The following is a 22,893-nucleotide window of genomic DNA, read 5'->3' on the forward strand; positions in this document are numbered from 1 at the left end:
ATACACACCAATTTACTGATGCTGAAAATGATGTTAAGCTCAAAACATCAAAATTCCAAAATTTTAAAAACCATGTAATTCAGGAAATTGACGCAGGAAAGAATTCTAAAATTGTGGCCTTTCTCCTGCGCATTAACAAATAAAGATTTTCGAAATAATAATAAGAGAGGGTGTAACCATTTTGTTACTCTAAGCAAAAACTTTAGGCTTGAAATTATGCAAATCAGGGCTGGCTTGAGATTCTTAAAAACTGTCAACCACATATGCTTTGTTAAGAAAACTCAAAGAAAAGTTGAAATTTAATAAAAAAACAAAACAAGAAACTTCCCTTAAAAGGTTTCTTATTCAAAAAACTTGTAATATTCGCGGTTTAAGAATATATTTTTGATGTGGCGTAGAAGTGATATTATAGAAAAGGAAATTGTGAAGATATAACAGAATACGTGTGTCGAATTACACTTGAACCGAGAAAAATTTATAGATTTATAAATTATGAAAATTAAAGATAATAACTCAAGAGGTGAACGCTGTCGTGTTTTTCTTAGCATCAATTTTATTATTAAAAGTGGGAGTAAAATTTAACTTTTTAATGAAATCTTTTTTTATTCTTTTTCTTTGCTTAAACATTTAATTAAATAGTTCTTCTTTTCTTTATTATTTCAATGAAAAAAGTAAAAACAAAACAGACAGAAGAACGAAGGCTGTAAGGAGAAGCTATAAAATATAAAAACTTTATAGGAGGAAGAATACATTATTTTTGAAATGTTCATATGGCAACGTATAATGAATGAAACACTGAGCAGGATTCACTTATCACACTAGTGAAATATTGTAATATTACTCTCGTAATTTTTGTTAGTTTTCACAATACGACGTAAACGATATCTTAAATGTGCAAACATTAAAATTTAATATTTTTTCTTAGTGTGTGATAGATTATTTATTATTTTTATAGTAATCTTTCACTCAAATGGTTTTATTCATCAAAAAATAGAAATCAAGATTCTTGTTTCCTCATTCTTCTTTCTTCTTCTTGTTCTTCTTCTTCTTCTTCTTCTTCTTCTTCTTCTTCTTCTTCTTCTTCTTCTTCTTCTTCTTCTTCTTCTTCTTCTTCTTCTTCTTCTTCTTCTTCTTCTTCTTCTTCTTCTTCTTCTTCTTCTTCTTCTTCTTCTTCTTCTTCTTCTTCTTCTTCTTCTTCTTCTTCTTCTTCTTCTTCTTCTTCTTCTTCTTCTTCTTCTTTTTTTCAATTTAAAATCTTTTTAGTTCGAAGTACAGCTGTTATTGTCCGTCATGTGTAACTTTTTGCATATTTTTTTTAGTATAATTATGCAACAAATATCACAACCGCATACCAAATGGATAGAAATCAGTGCCAGAAATACGGAAAGTAGTAGATAAGAGTTATAAATAATAAAAACAGAAAAAGTTGAAGTATATATAACATTTTGAAACCTTTTTTAATGTTGACGCTTGTATGTGAATGATTCATACATCAGGAAGAAACAATGGCTGAAGATTTTTCCTGGTTCTTTCTTTCAGTTGACAATGCTGTAAGAAAACGTTTAATCAAGTTTGTCAAATGGAGGTATAATTTTTTGTTCTGTTTTTTTGTTTTTGTTTTTGATGTTGCTTTTGATGTTGTTTTTGATGTTGTTTTTGATGTTGTTTTTGTTGTTGTTTGTTTTGCTGTTTTGGGATGTGGTTGTTTATTTCTTTTTTCTTTTTGTCCTTTTTGTTTCTTGTTTTTATTAGGGAAGGGGTTCAGGTTATTTCTTTTATTTTTTTTAATGATTTCTCCCTCCTCCTTCTTTGTTTTGTTTTTGTTTTGTCTTGAGGAAGACTATTCTACTATACGTTTTATTTCTTCCTGTATATTTTGATATTCATTCATGATTAAATCCAACTGATTGTAGTTTTGTTTTTAATGAGGTAATTTTTTCAGAAAATCATGGTTCAATCTTTTTTAATTACTTTAGTTTTATATATATACGATCCATTTGGAGGATTAAGAATGCTTATTACGTGTTCCGTTGGACAACTTTAAGTATTCTCAAACAGTAAAAAGAGGCGAATGAAAGGTTTTGTTACAGAAATATTTCGAATGTGTTTAAAGAGATAAAACTTCCGCAAAAATAACGCACGGAACAACTTTAAGGAGACTCGTTTCTCTTTTCTTATAAAGTCTAGTTGCCTCCTCGATGGCCCTTGAACACATAAAAAGGAGAGTGCTTCAATTTTAAAATATGGACGCTGTACTTACATTTTTTTTGTTGTTGTTAATAAAATAACATTGCCTTTGTATGATTTTTAAATTCTCTTTACAGATGGTTCGAACGCATTGTGATTTTTGTTATCATCTCTAATTGCATCATGTTGGCGTTGTACAATCCACTTGATCGCCAGTGTCAGACGCAGCTATGCCAAGTATTGGAAAAATTAGAATATTTCGTATTTGCCTTTTTTGTAGTAGAAATGTTAGTTAAAATGACAGCTTTGGGAATTTGCGGAAGAAGAGGATATTTAAGAGATAAATGGAACATCCTTGATTTTCTAATTGTCATCACTGGGTAAGAAATTTAATCCTGTCTGCTTTTTACTTCGGAAAAAACATCTTCAAGACATAATCTTCCTATTATCAAAGTGACATCAAGACTAGCATACAATATCCTTTTTGTCCAGATTAGGCTAGGAACTGTGTTCTTTGTTTCTGACTGCTAAATTGCCAAAACCATTTGTGATCACCTTGGCTTTTCAATTCGTTTCAATTGACATGAATGTTTTATTTGAAATATAAATCAAGGAATAAATGAAATATTTGTATCTCTCTTAAAACGTTTATTCGGTTATGCGTTATTTCAGCTTAGTTATAAAGTTACATGTATATGTGCTACATTTGAACGACTTTCGTCGTAAAAATAATCAATTAAAACCTGTTTTAGTGAGATTGGATAAAACTTGAAAATTACACACGTATCAAGTTAGAGCTAAAGAAAGCTAAAGAATGATGTATATCTCATAATCTAAAACCAACTTCTCCATAGACCTATATGTTTACGTTATTTTAGAATTGTTGACATGAGTGTAAGCCATCGTGGAAGCTTTCTCACGATAGTTCGCTTAGGAAGAGTTCTTCGACCACTTAGAGCCATCAATCGTGTTCCAAGTAAGTCGTTGATTATTAAACCGAACCGGTTAAACTCCTCACATTCCGTATATCTCGCGCACATATTAAAAATCCGGCAAACGCGTTTTACGCAATAAACAGACCAGCACTTTGCTCGCTGGTTCAATATTTTTCTTCGAAAAGTATATTACAAAGAAATATTTCAGCGAGACTCATTCTGGATGAAAACATGACCAAGGCTGGGGAAGATAAAAATTCTAAATATATCTATATGTTCCAGTCTGTAAATTACACACATATTGGAAACATAGCCAGTTTGTTTTTCGCCGCCATCAGCTCGACTTTCGTGTAAGCCATTAAAGTCGAAAACCAGCAGCCATTCTGTAGTCCCTTTAACGTTGAAAATTCGTAGCTATCTTATCGGAAATGTCTTTAAAGTTTTTTAAGACTATAGTTGTTGATGAAAAGAAGCCCTTTTGTAAGTTAGAAGTACATTCACGAATACCATTATGAGAAGTGTCAAAATCAAGGATTAAAATTGAAACAACTATTGTTTAAAATCATGCAGCAGCTTTTTGATGTTAAATCATCCTCAGTGCTAAAAGCGTATATATAATTTCTTACATTGTAGATAAACACAGTTTAAAAGTAATTAGTAATTATAAAAATTGAACGCAAAAATATAATTAAGTTACAACTTTGCGAACAAAAAGTTTTTTTGATTCTAGTGGATTACTTTAAAGATGGAATCTTTACAGTAATGAAAGAAGCTTCTAGATTTTTTCCAAAGTTTTGTGGTGTTCCTGAAAGTACTTTTCACACAAATTTATGACTAACATTATAGGGGAGAGTCTCTTCTTCAACTTAATTCTTTAATCTCATTGGTTAATTACAAATATATTATTATAAGCGAACTGGACACAAACACAAGGCGAAAAATTAATTTAATATCTTTTTCTTCATTCGCGCGGATATTTAATAAGATTAGTTAGTGGGCCGTGGAAAAATTCACAAGTCCGCCCTTCTTTTTTATACCGCATCGCGTTCGTCTCGCTACTTGCGGTAATATTTTGCGTGAAAGACGTATACGAGTATTATAATATAGATAACATGAAGGTGAGTTTAAAGATCAAGCTGTAATTCAGCCAGAATTGCTACAATAATAGCCTTCTTTCCTTCCTGAAAAATAAGATTCTAAAGATCTGTTATATTATACACAAGCTTGCTATCCTGGGGACATGGGCACTAATAATCTTCCCCCGTCTTGGGGAAAATTTATTTAGCCACAATAGCATACTATAACAGAAGCACTGCTGGTATTAACAGATTGCGAATTTCCTCTTTGTATTTTTTTTTTAATTCCAGAATTTTATTTCTTTCAAATATCGTACCAAGTTGAGCCTTTGTACGATACGTTTTTTTTCAGTTCTGTTACGACATAAAACGCCAAATCCGCTATGTTATTTCGATTTTTTATATTTATATAGGTATCCGTATTCTGGTAACCCTTCTTATGGACACTGTCCCAATGCTAGCGAACGTTTTGATACTTGCTTTTCTTGTCTTTTCGTGTTTTGGTATCATGGGTGTTCAAATGTTTCAAGGGAAACTAAGAAATAGGTGCTTCATGTCAGAAGAAGATTTTAACAAGACGAACAACAGGTAAAAAAAATTCTACGTAATGTTAAAATGGTTATATAAGGAAAATATTTGATCAATAGTGAAATTGTCTTTTTTAATTCTCAAAGGATATCTTCATTCTGCTGTTTTTACGTAAAATGAGGTACTTACTTACAAAGGACTTTATCGTTACCAATATATCGTTGCTTTCTGCGTTCTTAAGATTATCTTCTGATTATCTTCTGATGTGCGTTATATCAATGTATTTCTTGTTCGGCATATGTGAAATAATTTTAATAACACATGACAAACCACCAATGTACGACCTTTTTTGGTTTCAGTGTTGCGTATCCAGCCTATTTTCTACCTGCGGCATCAATCGATTTCATTTGCCATCTTGAACAAGATCATGGAACAAGATCTTGCAATGATGTTCCCAGTAAATATGACTACAATCTTTGTCAGGTATTTCGTTTGTTTTTTGATTTTTCTTCTCTATGTTACTCTATGTTAGCTATAGTCTGATTTTCATTTAACGAAAGCTAAACATACGGGCGGATTGGTAGCACAAAATATATTTTGATGTCGTAATGTTTCTAAGTTAAGCACAAATGGAACAAACAGCAGTGGATGAAACGCTCGGCGTGCAAATTAAATATTTAAAACTTTCGCGCCAAGGATTTTCGAACGCTGAGAAATAAATGACCAATCAAAGTGGTTCTTTTATTTTTGCTGACAATAAGTTTAAAGATGGTCAACAGCAAAATAAGGATGATGGATGTGCTTTAAAGATTAAAAAAATAAAATAAAAATATGACAGAAAAATAGAAGGCGGATCAAAGAATACATTTACATCTAGATCTAAATTCAAAATCATTCGATTAGAACAAAACTAGAACTGAATCATCTATAGCTTTTTAATTTTTAATGAAGTTTAAACCTTAGGTAACAGTTTATTTGCTTGTAAATTACTTTACACGTTTGTTTAATATATAGTCATGGATACTCAAAATAAATTAAAACTAAACTATAAACAAATTTACTTTTAGTCACATTACAAAACGCACAGTATCTATAATAATGCTACAAATACGACATGTTTGGATGCACACCGATACTACAGGACTTGCAAACAAGAAGGACCTAATCCCTATTATGGTAGCATATCATTTGACAATATCGCAATGGCCTTTGTGTTTATTTATCAAGTAAGAATTTTGGAATAATTTTTGTCATTAATTCATTGTGTTTACTGCATTATTTGTTGAAGCCATACACGTTGGTACAACAGCTAGTTGTAGCGGCTATAATGAAGACGTTAGTATAACAGCTAATTGTAGTGACTACAATGATTATGTTGGTACTACACCTAGTTGTAGCGGCTATAATGAAAACGTTAGTACAACAGCTAGTTGTAGTGACTACAATGATTATGTTGGTACTACAGCTAGTTGTAGCGGCTATAATGAAAACGTTAGTACAACAGCTAATTGTAGTGACTACAATGATTATGTTGGTACTACAGCTAGTTGTAGCGGCTATAATGAAAACGTTAGTACAACAGCTAATTGTAGTGACTACAATGATTATGTTGGTACTACAGCTAGTTGTAGTAACTGCAATGTTTATGTACCAACATATGTTAAAACTTTAAGTACTCTAACGTTTTTGCGATTGGGGCTGCCTTTGAAAATTTCTGAAATTTTAGAATGTCAGATTGGCTAAAACGCTCTTAAATAAAATGTGTTAGAATAGTGAAAGCATTATTTCCAGCTATATTAATTATGTCTGGAAAATGGATAGAGCCCTCGCCAATTCCCTGGCGGCATCCAGGTTCCGTTGGCTCTGTGACATTCTTTCCCAGGATTCCTTATAAGAAATTCCGCAGTGGTATAACTCCAGAAGTTCTATAAAATTTACCGCGCTTGTTTATTCTAGAAATCTCTTAATGGATTTCTGAACATAGGCTCGTATTTTAGTTTCTAGGTCAAACAATGTCAAATATGCGATATTATTGCAATAGCAGTTGGTACACTTATCAATCATAAAAAATGTTGTTGTTGTTGTTGGTGGTGGTGGTGATGGTGTTTATTTAAGGGGTGGGCAGGAAGGGGGGAAGGGAAAAAGGGGGAGGGGCAGTTAATTATAACAGAACTGTCAATGCCGCTGTTCCGAAATTTCTTTGCAATTTTAGTCGTGTTGTTTTCCGTTTATATAAAGTAGATGAGGACGGTGACATTTCATCTTTACTTTTTAAAGGTTGTCACGTTGGAAGGTTGGAGCGATTTGATGTACTTGATTCAAGATGCGTATAGTTTTTGGACTTGGATATATTTTGTCACCCTTATAATTGTAAGTACTTATTTTGATTTGATATCGTTTTCCACTGAGTAGACAGGATTTGCCTGATGGGCTGAAACAAAAGGTAATAGATCAGCAATAGATAAGTACATAAGATTTGTGAAAAACGTTTAGTCATGGAGAGAGAATCTCGTATTGTAAAACATACTGATTGTTTGCCTTATGTCTTCTTTGTAATTTTATGCACAAATACTTCGTGTTCCCGTACCATCAGACAAACATACAAAATGCTTCTGTAAATATAGAAGAAAATAAAGTGAATAAAAGTTTCTTTGTTACACATATTTTTGTTACAAATATATTTAAACTAAGCTTAAAAAATTAGTCTAAAACAAAGAATAGAAATAGTAAAAAATGTTACGATCAAGCAACATCCAAATAAAAAGAAAAAAAGATCAAATTCTTATCATATACAATATATTCGAACATGCTGTTTCAGGAGTCTTTATTTAAGTGAGGTTGCAATGTGACATATATTTATGACGGATGTCTTTGTTTCATGCAAAGAAGCTCTTTTATACTATCATATACCCGTGCATGGCTATTTCGGCCTTCTTTAGCACAATGTGATTCGACTGATCGGACTGAAATTAAGGAGATTTAGTAGTTAGCACATTCGTTTTTACAAAGTTTGATCTCCACTCCCCGCCACGTTATATGTAGCGCTGTGAGTTTATCAGACAGAAATTAACGAATTGCCAATAGACAAGTTAAGGTAATTCCTGTTCCTTTTGGCAATATAATTTGACAAATCAGATGTTAGAGTGAATCTCACCAGCATATTAAGCTTATTAATCACCTATTCGTCATCATTTTGAAGTTTATAGCACGTCATTGTTTTACCACCTAGATTGGATCTTTCTTTTTGGTGAATTTGGCACTTGTTGTTATTACTATGCAGTTCTCAGAAACAAAGCGAAGAGAAACTCGTTTGATGAAACAACAACGTATGATGACCAGCTCACAACTATCTTTGTATTCTGATCTGCGAAACGTGTGGCAGTGGTTAAGACAATGTCGTTGTTTCACCAACAGCGTGAGTAGAAGCAGCTTTTGCTTGTATCAACAACTTAACTCTTATTTGATAAGCAAAACGGATGTAGGAAGAAAGCTTGTTATTGGTTTTTCTTGCTTAATTCTAACATAGACAAGTATGATATGTGTCATTGACTTATACTGACAAGTCTTCTCCATATCATAATAACGAATTCGGAAATCATGCACTAATTAGACTATTTCTCTAGTTGTTGTTTTTTTTGTTGTATCTAGTCAAGAACAGGGAAGTTAAAAAATGTCTAGTAAATTGATGTAAAAACAATTCCCAGCTTTTCTTACCACTACTTAATGAGCAACAAGCAACAGAAAATGTGGCTATATACGCATAAAAATACATTCACTTTATACATTTAAATCATCTTACACAATCATTAAGGTAATTTTCCACTGCATTAGCAATAGCTACTAGAATTTGAAAGGATTTAAAGAAATAAATCAAGATAAAAAAAACTAACAACATTAATTTAAATACCAAATCATACTGAATTAATTGCTGTGAGATTGCTCTTATAACTCTTTAGTTTCGAAGCGTGCATTATATCCATCAACATGTCCATCTTCACCAAAGACCATCCTATTGTGATCAGTGCAAATCACATCTAAACTCTGATGAAGATTCTACGCCTGCGTTAAAGCCTCCAAATATTCAAATCTCGTTTATCAGCGACGATGGCGGTAAGCCGTTTGAACATTTCTATATAATACCAAAGTTGAATATGCAAACAGGCCGTAGAACTTATTCACGAACATTCAATGTCTTGATATGATGATAATACCTACTGCCGACTCTACGTTAGAGATCTAAGATTAAAAACCATAATGGTATATATAACGATGGCCAAAATTGCATTGATTTAATTTTGAAACATTAATCTCATTTTCTAGCTTCTTCACCAAAATCAGAAAAACCTCAACGTGGTAGAAGTATGTCTTGTCCTGATTCTTTTCCAACTTTAGTCAGCTTTCCTTTAAGTGTTCACAATAAAAATAATCAGGGCGGCGATGTTGTCTCAATTCAAAATGGTATGATTGATGTTCCATCTGAGAATAACAACTTTATGTACCCAAAGAACAAAGAAAATACACCTGGAAAGAATTACCTTACTCCAAACCATAAAGTTAGATCAACAAGCATGACGTCCAATACCATTTCAGTTCATGCAGAATCTGTGTCTGAAGTGAAAGTAAACAGATCTAGTTGTAATTCGATCATCTCACAGACGTCGTTGTCCTTAAAAATTAATTCGTCAAATGGTAGTTTCCTACACACCAACTCATACTTAGGTAATTTATTTACTTCTAAAGTGATGATTTCGTGATCATTTAGTTACGGTTGTCAAGTCATAAAGGGCCCGGTATCATTAAGTTACCGTTACTAAGTCACAAAGGTCCGGTTTCATTCAGTTATCGTTACCAAGGCATAAAGGCCCGATGTCATTCAGTTACGGTTACTAAGTCATAAAGGTGCGGTGTCATACAAAAGTGATGCGAATAAGTATTTTTTACTGATCTTGTTACTATCTCGCCTGCGAAGAGTATTCAAATACAGCTGGAAATTTTTGGCTCTCTGAGCACCGACACGGGAGTAGTCGTGTGTTCGAATCTCATCTTGGTAACTATTTTTACTTTTTTTTTTCTTTTTACTATCTCGCCTGCGAGGATAGGTTTCCAACTCGTAACTAACTAAATGTCCCAAATGGTCAATTGCAAAAAGGTATGCTGAACATAATAGTGACATCATAATTTTGATTTTTGTCACCTAAACGTCATTTTAGGCCAAAATTGGTCCAAAAATTAAAACTACTTTATTTTAGACAAAATTTGGCAAAGTTAACAAAAAACGTATGCTGAACATGATGGTGACATTAAAATTTTGATTTTTGTCACCTAAATGTCATTTTAGGCCAAAATTGGTCCGAAATTAAAACTACTTTATTTTCGACAAAACTTGGCACAGATAACAAAAAAAGTATGCTAACATGATGGTGACATCAAAATTTTGATTCTTTGTCACCTAAATGCCGTTTAAGACCATAAACGTTTCAATCGCGCGACTTTTAACCATGGATGATAGGCTGTATTTTTGTTAGCAGAAATTGTAGAATTGGGTCGCATTGTGGATGTTTCATAGTTGTGCATTTTTAATAGCGAGATAGTTTATGCAGCGCCTGCATCTTGTTTTCTTTTAGTAAATTCGCGACACGTAGTATTTCAAAAAATTCTTACAAATTGTGATAGTAAAATTTTCCTTTCTATAGTTCCTTTATTAATTTGCAACCTTTGATAAAAATCGTCATTCTTTAGTTACAGAAGTTTGTAATTATTCAAGGTCCAGTACTATTTATCCCTTCAAAGTATCTGTAAGCTGTTCTGTGAAAGAAGGAACCGTGTCTCCTGTTTTTAAGTCTAAATTAATATTTTTTTATATAGGTACTGATTTCACATCTAAATCACAACATGCAAGCACTTCAACTCTCAAATCTTGCACGAGAAAACTGTCCAGAATGAGCAATGCTGACACTGATTTTGAAAGCAGCAGTGAATTTTGCTATGGCTCCATGTTTGACTTGCAAAACTGTGATAAATACTATGTCTCAGTCGAACAAACAAACTTGCAAAAATTTCGCTCCTTCTGCAAAAGAATATCTGAAAGTTCAAAGGCTTCTCTCTTTATAATGTTGGTGATTATTCTGAACACTTTGTGCATGGCTGTTGAGCATCATAACCAGGTACGCCAGCAGGCTAACTTTTATAATATTTCTTTGGTATTGTCAAGTTTATTTTCAGGACAGAATCTAATAACAGCATCAACTTATAAATATAGGCAAGGCCAAGATTATACATTAATACAAAATCGAATTTCTCTATCTATGTCTTGAACTTTTTTTTTAATTGGAAAGAATTCTGGGCTCTATGACGTAGTTGCAAAGATAAAAAGTTAATTGACATCAACAGCAACAATATCAATATCTCATTTAGTGAAGTTCATTACTCTTCTTACATAATACTTAGCACATTTTCCATCACCCTAAAGATCGCCTTTCAAATCTTGTAATACCATCCTATATATCTTCCTTCCTTCGTTCCTATTTATTTTATTTTCATTTGTTTTAGCCAACAAAAATGACAAAGACATTAGAAGTGTTGAATGTTGTTTTTATCTGGATATTTACAATGGAAATGGTTTTGAAAATAATAGGTGTCGGACTGAGAGCTTATTTCAAGTTAGCTTTCAATTGTTTTGACTGTCTCATCGTTGTACTAAGGTATATATTATCATAACTTAGTTTGTTAAAAGTCAGTTGAAAGTGCTTTGTTCTAGGTATTGACAATAATCAACATTTTATCCTGAAGATAAAGAACGCAACGTACTGTTCCAACGTCTATACCTGGTTCACTAGATAAGAATTATTTATGTGTACATATTTTTAATACAACGCAGTACGCAAATAACTATATTTAAGCAAAAAAGCGTTTACCCAATCCAATTAACTGAAATGATTTTCGTACATATTAACGTTGTCATCGCTTTGACTTTGGGCGCATTTAAAGTTCAATATCATTTTCCACCAGTATTCGTGTGACATAAAAGAGAAAAATAATCCAAGGAAAATAAAAGGATAAAGTTCAGAAGAAAAAAACGAAACCTTTTATATTTATGCGGTCTTAACCCTTCTTTTCTTTACAAACTTCATTTTTATCACAAGTGTGCTAATTTTAAAAAATGCCTAAATTAACTCTGACTTTATATCACCAAAAATATAGTTACTGCTGGTAAACGAGACAGAGGTGACGTGTTGTTATAATTTTAGTATTGTTGAATTGGTGATTGAATCTGGCAGTACCGGTAACTTCACAGTATTTCGTTCATTACGCCTGTTGCGAATATTTCGACTCATCCATCCAATCAGACATCAAATCGCAGTAATATTGCGTACCACTTCATCTGTGATGACATTTTTCGCTTTGTTGTTCCTCTTCATGTTTACATTCGCCATTTTGGGAATGAATATATTTGGCGGGAAATTCGCGTTTCAAAATAGAGTCGGTAACATGGTAACATCAAGATCAAATTTTGATACGTTTCTATGGGCGATGGTGACGGTATTTCAGGTAGGAATGGCTATTTATTTATTTATGTTTGTTTGTAAGCGTAAAATAAGGTAAAAAAGTATAGCTAAATAGCATTACAAAGGCGACTTACGATAAAATAAATGTCATTTTTACGCTTTTTTTTATAAGTATGTTTTGTTTATTAACCCAGATTTTCCCATGCCCATTTTAGATTTATGCCTTTAATTATTTGCCTTGTTTTTATTAAGTAACTAAATACCTTATATTTTACTGTAAATATCTTGTAAATATCTTGCCATTCATGACGAGTAAAAATGGTAAAGCAAAATTATGCTGCCTAAGTCACACACTTTGATTCTCAGTGTGACTGAAATAAAGTGCGGAATGAAAAGCAGTTCAAAGTTGAAGTCAGATATTCAAGTAATCTACCTAGCAGTTGTATACAAACACAATATGATTAATGATCAACGAAACATGTGTCAGTAGTATCTTCGCATAACTTTTTTTAACAAATTAATAGTGAGTTTCTACTTCATTCTCTATATAGATTTTAACACAAGAAGACTGGAACTTAGTTATGTATGATGGCATTCGTGCAACCAGTACATGGGCCACCCTATATTTCATTTCACTGATGACAATTGGATACTACGTGTTACTGAATTTACTTGTTGCTATTCTAGTGGAAGGTTTCACAACACCTTTGGTACGAATCAGTGTAATTTTTATTTTTTGAGAATTTAAATATTGAAGCAAAGTTTTGTAGCATCCCTGAGTCAAATTTCTATGGATTTTAGACAGTACGTTACGAAATGTTGAATATTTTGGAATCTGCTAACCTAAGGAGTAAGCCTTTAGAAAGTAAATTACTGTTCTAATAAATAAAGTTAAACTTAGGAAAAAAGACGAATGGCGCGTCACCTTGAAACATTAGTGAGACAGAAGAGTAAAAAAGCGATGAAGCGAACTGCAAGTATGCCTGATATTAGCACACCTGTAAGTAGCATTTTGTTTACATTTTATGCCAGACACGGGCCATTATATTCCTTAAGTGTTGCAACCTTTTTATTTGACTCATCATATGAGGTGTCGGAAAAAATTTTTTGCTATTAATAAAAGCAAAATGGCTTCACCCTTTACTTTACTTAGTTTGTGTTTCTTCATTTTCATTTCAAGAAAACTAACTTCACAAAAGAAAAGGTTAAAAAATATCTTGTATAGTAATCCATTCATTAAATTACTTTAAAAGTCAAATTATTGAAACGTCGATCGCAATTTCAAAGGATTGGAAGTAAATGTTTTTTCTATCGTATCAGAAATATTTTTATCAAATTAACTATAAACCAGTTCAAATTTGTAAGCAGGGTATCATGCACAGAAATAACATATCCAGGATTCCTTTATCTAGAATAAAACAGGCATCGGTGCTATCCAGCTAGCAAGCAGCTGCAGATTAGAAAATCGAAGACGCACTTTGGGCGTGGTTAACATTGGCCACCTTAAAAATTTATTTGCAACCACAAAGGGTAACACCGGAACTAACTTAGATGAAGATGATGGTATCTTACATGTTGACTGTGCTCGAGAAAAACCGAAGAAAAACGACCCGGTGTTGCTATCAGTTCGGTCAACAAAACATTATGAGGATGAAGAAGAAACGGTTGAATGGAGAACAGACTGGGATGACTCAACATTATCCCTTGACGAGCAGGTACTTTTATGAAAGCTAATCAATTGTCAAAAGATTTCATTTAAAATTAAATTCCATGAACACTCGTCACTTTGTGCAAACCTTGTTATCATTAGCACGAAAAAATATCTCCAACATGACTGGATAAGAGAAAAAACTTAAATACAGTATATTACTTTACATGTAAAAACATGACTATGGAGAGTATTCAGGAGTCTGGAAAGTGACAAAAAAAACAACAAGTGTTCAACAGAAAACATTAAAGTTTCGAAATATTTTCGAATGTTATAAAAATACAACTCTTCTATAGGTAAAAGAAGTATTTCATCTGTCTGTGACATGCAAATATGGCTTATTAATCACGATTTTCTTCGACTTTGGCTATTAAACATCTGTATAATTTTTAAAACAAACAATCTACACAATCTAAATTAACTTTTATTATCATGCACCCCAGGCAGGAGCGGCTGACAGAAAATTTTTGGATATTCGTGTAGTCGTTAGCTCAGAGTCGAATATCTCAGAAGATATCTATATCTATATCGCACTCCATCTTATATTGTTCTCGATAGTAGTACACAAAGGACAAGCAATCCAATCAGATGGATAGCTGGAAATAACTGAAGCGCGAACCTTTTAAAACAACAAGAACAACGAAAAAGACAAAAACAAAAACAAAATAAAATATGAAGAGGTTTGCCGCTTTAGATAATGATTCCTTTCCAATGGTGCATGATAAAACAGATATTCAGCGCGGTAAAATCGAATATCGTAATTATTAAGTCTCGCTTTGTTTATATTTGACTCCGCTGCGCTGTCTATTGTATTAGATAAGTTGTAATTATTCCCGCCTTCCAGATTGAAATTTACAACAAGAGATTTTTAAAAACAAGGTTACCATTTCGCAAAGTTGAAATAAAACATTATAAATATTATTACAGTCTTTATCATTCGCGAAATTAGTCGTGTAAAAATTATGCGTCTATACGAAAACTATTTCAGACAATTTTTTTCGTGGCTGGAAATGTGTTAACAGTCGGGCTGTTTCTATCATAAAATAAGCTTCTTTCTGAATGAATTTTAACGGCGTGTGTTGGGTTCATTAATTTAATAATTGGGTTAATTGAGAAGATCTTTGTATGAACATGTGCTTTATCACTGCCACTAAGAAGACAATCTCTTTGTGTTGATGCTGAGACATTATTGTTGTATGTTTTTTTCCCATATTGGGTTTAATATCTTTTTTTCTTTGCATGTATCAAGTTTCTAGTGAAGGATACGAAAACCTGTCATCCACCTCAATGCATGACCCATAGAAAGACATGGTCCTTGTATATTTTTTCAGAGGAAAACAGGTAAACAGATATTCACAAAATTTAAATCAAAAAATAAAATGTAACGTAGCCAGAAGTCTTCCACCTATTTGTAATTTTTCTAATGAAGTGTTTGTTATTTTCAATTACTATTTCAAATACTTAACCTTTTAGATTTCGATGCGCTGTAGCCAAGATCGCAGAATCAAGATACTTTGATTGGTTTATTCTTCTGCTAATTATATACAGTTGTGTAATGTTGGCTTTAGAACATCCCACATTAGATCCAAACGGACAGGTGGGAAAAAAAGCTCATTTATAAAGTTCTCTCTTTTTCTTTTCGTCGTATAATTAGTCTATTTCAACAATTATGGAATCGGCATTTTCTTGAAAATTTTACCTTTGAGAAAAGTGTTATTCAATATGTGCTTTGTTTTATGCATTACCAACTTAACAGGGCACATTAAATTCACTATGTCCAAAAAAGCGTCTCCCGGGATTTTTAAATATGCTAGAAACTGCTTTCCGCTCTCCCAATCAATATCTATATTATTCGATGTCTATGTTATAGTGGCCGTATACCCCTTTTGATTAGTCTGTTTGTCTGTAACTTTACGTGACAGACAGACGTGTACGCACTCAATGCAACATAAAAAGAAAACAAACCCTTGCATTTATCCACGGGTCACTGTCTATTGCGATTCTAAATACCCTATTATTTGCTTTTTAGCTTCGGTATGTGATTGACACCTCGCAGTTTATTTTGACGTGGATATTCTTTTGTGAGATGATGATGAAGGTAACACAACGCGTTATTCTGTCGTCAATTTCTTATTTCTATATTATTTTTCGCCAAATCTTTACACACTGTAAACAGCTTATCATCATACTATATATTGGTCTTAAATGTTCATACAAGAGCGTAAAGTGACCAGCAACATGTACATAAACCAGATTGAAATCGTTCACAATCTGAAAATCGCAATATGCACCTTCTAACAAGACTGCGTCGCGATAATATGCATATAAAGACAAACAGAGAATTCTAAAGAAAGGAAATGCTAAGCTCACGGTTAACAATGCAAAATCACTTTTGACAAGTGGAAAATGTTTGAATCTATTACCGAAATAACCTATAGAATTGCTTGTGGAGCCGAGCTTTGAAATTTGCGGTCTTCTCTCAACAGATTTGGCTAGGATCGTGACAGTTTTGTCTTTTTGTTAACTTTCTTCTGTAAACGGTAGGCGCATGTATTTAAACAACTTGGAAAATACCCCTATCTTCACTTTGTTTGTTATCTTAGGTCATTGCAATTGGTTTTGCAGTTGGCAAAGATTCTTATATGCGCAATGGTTGGAACGTGTTAGATGGAATCCTTGTTTTTGCTTCTGTTACTGAATTAATAGTAACGTTGTGTTTCAACAGCTCACACACGTTAGAAATCATTAAAGGAATACGCGTATTGAGAGCGACTCGTGCATTAAGACCTTTAAGGTAAGAAGAATATTTAAGAGACTAAATGTTAACCCGTAGAAATATCCATGGCACCTGTTAGATATGTATTTCTTATATTTCTCATTATTTCATGTATTGTTAGCACCAATAGCAAAGTGGAAGCCATTTTCAGTACAATACTGGTATTATTATCCTAAACATTACGCCTTTCAAGTCAAAAAGTAACATATCATAGTTCTCTAAGAAGTCATAAATTATACTTTTATTGACTCGATTGCATGCAGTGTTTTATGCTCCGTTATATCAAAGCTTGTATGCTTTTACATTTAGAATGATTCGTAAAGCACCCGGATTGAAATTGGTTGTTCAAACGTTATTGTATTCGTTGAAGCCGATAGGAAACACAATTCTTATTGCAGGAATATTTTTCCTCGTGTTTGGTATATTAGGAGTTCAGGTGAGGACAGTTTAGGTTTAGTTAACAGAAAGAAGTTGTTTTAACAAAAAAGAAATATGATTTTCAATGTTTTTAATAGAAGTAATGTTCGTAAATTAATGTCCTTTTGCCATATCGGTATAAACTGAAAAAAACAAGACAAATTATTATCCTTGTAAAAAGTGTTTCAGGATAGGTTTACTTTTAGAAATACTTTTCTATGTCAAATTGCTGAGCCAACTAAATATGGCATATGATACGAAAATATAGACTTTTATGACAGTTATAACAAAACAAACAAAGCTTCTTACAAAAAAGTTGAAAAATTAGTCTGGAGTGAACATTCTTATAGAACTATCGTTTGTCTTTGATAGTCTTAAAACAATATCTATTTAACATTTTTTCCTACTATTCCGGACATAATATGAAAACCGGCTCAAAACTGCAGTTGGCAAACTGCTCATCAGATGCACAGACCAGGTAAACACGTTGAAAAGCGATAGTTGTAGTTTTTGCGATGCTTGCTTATGAAACAATTTTCATCACGGCCAATCAAGGTCCTAAGATTTTGCATGTATCAATCCTAAGTGTTAGAGGAAGTTAGTTGCTTGTTGAACGATTTCCAAAATTTCCTGTGATTTTAAATATGGGATAAAAAGTCCAAATAAATAGCATTATTAACATGATTATTGTAGCTATAGAGATCTTCTTAAATGCATATATTTCTTTAAATAATGTTCTAAGCTTTAATCAATATTGCTGTAATATATACATCGCAATCCCAAAGAAAAATAAATGAAAAACACTGGAAATATGAGAACAATTTCAGAATAAACATATAAAAAAGTATAACAACTCAACTGAAGCCAAATTCCTCGTTTGTAAAAAAACAGGGCGTTAAGTTTGTAAAAATCTCATTTTTTTTAGCTTCTTAAAGGAAAGTTCTATTACTGTTTTGGTATTGACTCAGAGAAAGTGACCAACAAAACAGAATGTACGAAGAATCCTAAAGGCTATTGGGTTAACCATCAGTACAACTTCGATAATCTTTTTGAGGTTAACATCATTTCTATTTTTTAAACATACTATTGTCGTGTTGTACAAGTATTTAATTTCTTAGAAGCTCTATTCAGTTCTACTTTATTCCATTGTGTAACGATACATTGTTGTGTGGTCATTTAAAATGCATCTTCCTTCCGAAAATTATTTTTACCTAATGCTCTTTCATCATTATTTGTGCAAATAGTTTTGTTATAGTACGCCAAAATTTGTGTTGAATGGATAAGGCATCCTTATTGTGCATAACTATATAAATGTCTTAAATCATTTTAGGCATTGATGGCTTTATTCGTCGTCAGTACCAAGGATGGTTGGGTGGATATTATGAGAAGAGGAATTGATGCAAAAGGCGTTAATTTGGAGGTAATTTCTGCCTTTTTGTGATTTTTGGTCTGTTATATTTACTTTTTGAGAAAGAAGCTGCAAAGGGATGTATTTTCTAGTTAATCAAAAGCTGTAACTGCAACATGTAGACATTCAGCCATCGAAATATACTTTCGATGTTTTACATGCTTTTTACTGATGTCACTACTTCATTTAGCCGCAAGTCAATTATTCTCCATGGCGATTGATCTATTTTATCTCCTTCTTGTTGATTGGTGGATTCTTAGTCTTAAATATGATTGTTGGTGTAGTTGTAGAAAATTTTCAAAGATGTCAAGAGTTACAAAGCAATAAGGAGAAAACGAAAACAATAATTGACAAATGGAAAGCAAGGCTTATTCAAAATAGTTAGTAGTTACTACACTTTCTTCATGGTTTAAATTGTTCGCCCATTTTCTGTATTAAAAATGAAAGAAAGCTGAGTAAGTTTGACTGTTTGTCCAGAATGAGTGTTTTAGTATATTAAGTTGATCCTGAATTTTAGGTAACACTTATTGGCACAACTATACTCCTGCACGAAAATGGATTTATAAGTTATGTACACATACGTTCTGGGATGTAGGCATCGCTATCATCATATTCACTAACGTGTTTTTCATGTCCTTAGAACATTATCGAATGTCGAAGGTAAGTGTAGATAAAAAAAATAACCCAATGGGTCATCTTGTATATAATTATTTTAGGGAAATTTCTAGTATGAAGTATGCGGACTAGATTTTGTAATCCTGTTGTGTGACACAATCGCATGTTTCAGAACCAATCATAAAAATAAAATTAAGTCATAAAATCAATAATACATTTGCTACTCTGATATGTTTGGGGTGTTAGGTAACCCCACAAACTATTCTATTATAGACCTTTCACGACATACTGGAGATGAGTAACTTAATCTTTACAGCCATTTACGTTCTTGAGGCTGCTTTTTTAATCACTGCTTTTGGACCAAAAAGATATTTTAAAGAAAAGTAAATTATTTTTCATATTTCTTTTTTCATTAAATGCTCGGCCAGTTTAACATTGTGGTTTCTGCTTCTGTCTAGATGGTATTGTTTTGACATGCTAATCGTAGTGGTATCAATTGTGGGCATAGTATTAGAGAACTTGGACATGGAAATGCTACATGTCAACCCTGCCGCAGTAAAAGCAATGCGGATGCTCCGTGTTGTGAGAGGTATTAATCCAAGCAGCGATCTAAACATTCCTTTGTACATGTATCTAAAGATTCGAGCATGCATAATGAATCAAAAACATCTCCGCATCGTGCTAAAACCTTATTTTTCTTTAATTATAGCTTTGAAGTTGTTAAGGGTTGCTAAAGGACTTCGTTTTCTTTTGGATCATGTAGCTGATACTATTCCACAGGTAACTTTTTGCGTTTAGGATTCTCCCTATAGATGCACTGGTGCTCACAAAGGTTTACAAAAATTTGCAATTTTGTGTAGACATGCATACATATTTGTAGGTAACAAATAAAGCACCACATGAGGTGAAGACTTTATTGAAACACAAGACCCAGAAAGCACTGACATTAATCATTCTTACCTATATTCTTTTTTTAAAATTATTTCACCAATGTTTTGAATTTATTTACCTGCAGAAATAAGTGTGCATGTCCGTTATTCTCAACGCAAAATTAGCCTTACTATGACCATCCATTGTCTGTATCTCTGACCTACTCACCTAGATTACCTTTACAAGGAAAACTATTCTTTTTAGGTCACAAATTTAGGCTTGTTGTTTTCTTTACTCTTCTTTGTCTACAGTTGTCTTGGCATTCAATTATTTGGTACTCTTGGTATGTCTTTTTAACAACCTTATTATAATCATTAAACTCAACTAGCAATAATAATCACAACTCAGAAGTAATTACATTAATTGCATTTTAGAATGTAACAATCGATATCCATGCTCAGGTATGGGAAGACACGCGAATTTCAAAAGCTTAGGAAGCAGCATGTTAACATTATTTCGCATTGCAACAGGTGATAACTGGAGTGGTATTCTCAAGGTAAGACTGCCACTATACAAGCTTTTTTATAACCATATCCAAACTCTAACTAGTCTGGGTATTATTCATATTTATCTATCGTTTTAAAGAGTAGACCTGATGTTTTTATAACTTTTAATGGTTACTAAGATTCAAAAAAGTCTAACATGCAAATTTGCTAATAATAGACTTTCTTACTTATAACAAAAGACAGTTCTTAAATGTAGATTTACAAATACTAAAGTCCTATAAGGAAAAACAACAGGTATGATGTCTTCAAAGATTGTAAAAGCAGACAGTAACTAGCGCTAAAATTTCTAAATTCTAAATAGGACAATTATTTTAACCAGTTTTAACAATTAAAATATTTTGTAAGTAATATATTTTTGCTTTTATATCATGTTTTCTTAATGCTGATTTTCCTATAGGATACACTGCGTTCGAGCTGTGACGATTCAATCGAATGCAAGCAAAATTGCTGCACATCTAGATACATATCACCTCTTTTCTTTGTCAGCTTTGTTTTATTTGCACAGTTTGTGTTAGTAAATATCGTCATAGCCGTCCTGATGAAGCACTTGCAAGTACCACAAGACAAACTCATGAAAAAAAAAGTTGGTAAGGAGAGTCCGAAAAGGAAAGAACATTCCACAAAAAATGAGAAGAGAAATGTATTTTCCAAGTGGCACAATGTGGTGGGTACCTTCTCCTTCTCCTTCTCCTTCTCCTTCTCCTTCTCCTTCTCCTTCTCCTTCTCCTTCTCCTTCTCCTTCTCCTTCTCCTTCTCCTTCTCCTTCTCCTTCTCCTTCTCCTTCTCCTTCTCCTTCTCCTTCTCCTTCTCCTTCTCCTTCTCCTTCTCCTTCTCCTTCTCCTTCTCCTTCTCCTTCTCCTTCTTCTTCTCTTTCTCCTTCTCCTCCTTCTTCTCCTTCTCCTATTCCTTCACCTTCTCCTTCTCCTTCTCCTTCTCCTTCTCCTTCTCCTTCTCCTTCTCCTTCTCCTTCTCCTTCTCCTTCTCCTTCTCCTTCTCCTTCTTCTTCTCTTTCTCCTTCTCCTCCTTCTTCTCCTTCTCCTTCTCCTTCTCCTTCACCTTCTCCTTCTCCTTCTCCTTTCTCTTGCAGTCACAGTTCTTTATTCCCCTTTGCTTTTGTATAGGTTAAACAGAAAACACCCTGTGACACTGTCATTACGATGGAGAAAAAGAAGCACCCTAAAAAACGTTTGACGAATACAATAAATAATAGAATTAAAAACAATACACGTAAATACTCTTGCCCTGACAGAATAAAGTTAAACTCAACTTCAAATCGCCATCTAAAACCTAATGCGTATTTAATACCGAAAAGCGCTAGCCCGTATTCAAATAAAAGAGTATCAAGTACTTTAACACCAAGAAAGGAATTTAACGTAATTGAAAATAGGCATTTCAACGTGCAAACCATTAACAGATTGAATGAAACAACTCAGCCTTTACTAAAATGGCAAACCGACCTATTGAAATCACAAATGGTTTTTGAACGCATTGACGGAAGTGATAATGAAGTAATCAATGATACTGTTCAAAGCACGTCAGTGGGCGAGAAAAGTACGGACGAAAGTAACCTTTTAGGCGAAGACGAAGCAACACTACAAAGCGGGGACTCTTCATTTATTATAGTGGCGGAGGAAACGCAGAAATCGAAAACTTCTGATGTAAATAACTCTGTCAAAGACAAACAAAACAAGAAGCTCGCTGAAAATAAAACACAGCTTGCGATACAAAACGTTAGTAACTTGAAACTACATCCTTCAATCGAAAACTTTGCAATAGAAAATTGCCAAAGTGAGAACTCTTCGCTCTCCAGCTTTATTATCATTGCAATGGACGACGAAGCAGAAGGAAAAGGTGAGAGCGAAATTTAAAAAAGAAATTTAACAGAAATTAGTTATTTTATGCTAAAAATTTTTTCATATAAAGAATTTATTTAAATTATTGCAGTTAGTAAAAAAATTACGACGACACATCCAAACTGGATTTTTTGTTTCCATTGTCTAGTGACAATACTAATATAAAATGTCATCAATTTTTAAAATCACAGCGAGAAATTTGACTAATGAAGCTTTCATCACCATGCTTGCAAGGAATACTCTGAGCTTTGCTTTTATTAACACGCTTACACCTTTTCTATTGACATACAATACCCACCTTAACATTCTTATACGAAGAACAACTTTCCCAATACATCAAGCAATTTTTTTACTTCACACTTACAGGCGAACAAGGGTGCCCAAAATATCGTACGAAAATACCACATCTTCTATACAGCTGAATTAGCACAAGTGTCCATTAGTATCGT

At 33.0% G+C, this 22,893-nt stretch overlaps 1 protein-coding gene across 1 annotated transcript; it reads left to right on the plus strand.

The window, feature by feature from the left end:
• Positions 1 to 1,319: 1,319 nt before the first annotated feature.
• Positions 1,320 to 22,566, plus strand: LOC130648876 (voltage-dependent T-type calcium channel subunit alpha-1I-like). Its single transcript, XM_057454988.1, has 32 exons — positions 1,320 to 1,585; positions 2,325 to 2,567; positions 3,066 to 3,163; positions 4,612 to 4,786; positions 5,086 to 5,209; positions 5,794 to 5,952; positions 7,004 to 7,096; positions 7,956 to 8,141; positions 8,683 to 8,836; positions 9,047 to 9,445; positions 10,592 to 10,890; positions 11,276 to 11,427; positions 11,974 to 12,274; positions 12,783 to 12,941; positions 13,133 to 13,231; positions 13,644 to 13,946; positions 15,189 to 15,280; positions 15,413 to 15,536; positions 15,969 to 16,037; positions 16,543 to 16,733; positions 17,025 to 17,151; positions 18,058 to 18,186; positions 18,463 to 18,552; positions 18,731 to 18,920; positions 19,058 to 19,200; positions 19,429 to 19,538; positions 19,614 to 19,744; positions 19,865 to 19,935; positions 20,290 to 20,368; positions 20,460 to 20,581; positions 20,989 to 21,255; positions 21,713 to 22,566. Exons 1-32 carry the CDS (start codon positions 1,506 to 1,508, stop codon positions 22,457 to 22,459), a joined length of 5,706 nt encoding a protein of 1,901 aa, XP_057310971.1. The 5' UTR covers positions 1,320 to 1,505; the 3' UTR covers positions 22,460 to 22,566.
• Positions 22,567 to 22,893: the final 327 nt, after the last annotated feature.

This window comes from Hydractinia symbiolongicarpus, chromosome 7 (assembly GCF_029227915.1).
Source record: "Hydractinia symbiolongicarpus strain clone_291-10 chromosome 7, HSymV2.1, whole genome shotgun sequence".
In the NCBI taxonomy this organism is placed as follows: domain Eukaryota; kingdom Metazoa; phylum Cnidaria; class Hydrozoa; order Anthoathecata; family Hydractiniidae; genus Hydractinia; species Hydractinia symbiolongicarpus.

Bases quoted from the DNA above. Each gene is read 5' to 3' on its own strand.
- LOC130648876 (XM_057454988.1), top strand. From the start codon at position 1,506: ATGGCTGAAGATTTTTCCTGGTTCTTTCTTTCAGTTGACAATGCTGTA. The intron at 12,942-13,132 runs GTACGAATCAGT...AGTTAAACTTAG, and splicing joins AAGGTTTCACAACACCTTTG to GAAAAAAGACGAATGGCGCG. The intron at 20,369-20,459 runs GTATGTCTTTTT...ATTGCATTTTAG, and splicing joins TCAATTATTTGGTACTCTTG to AATGTAACAATCGATATCCA.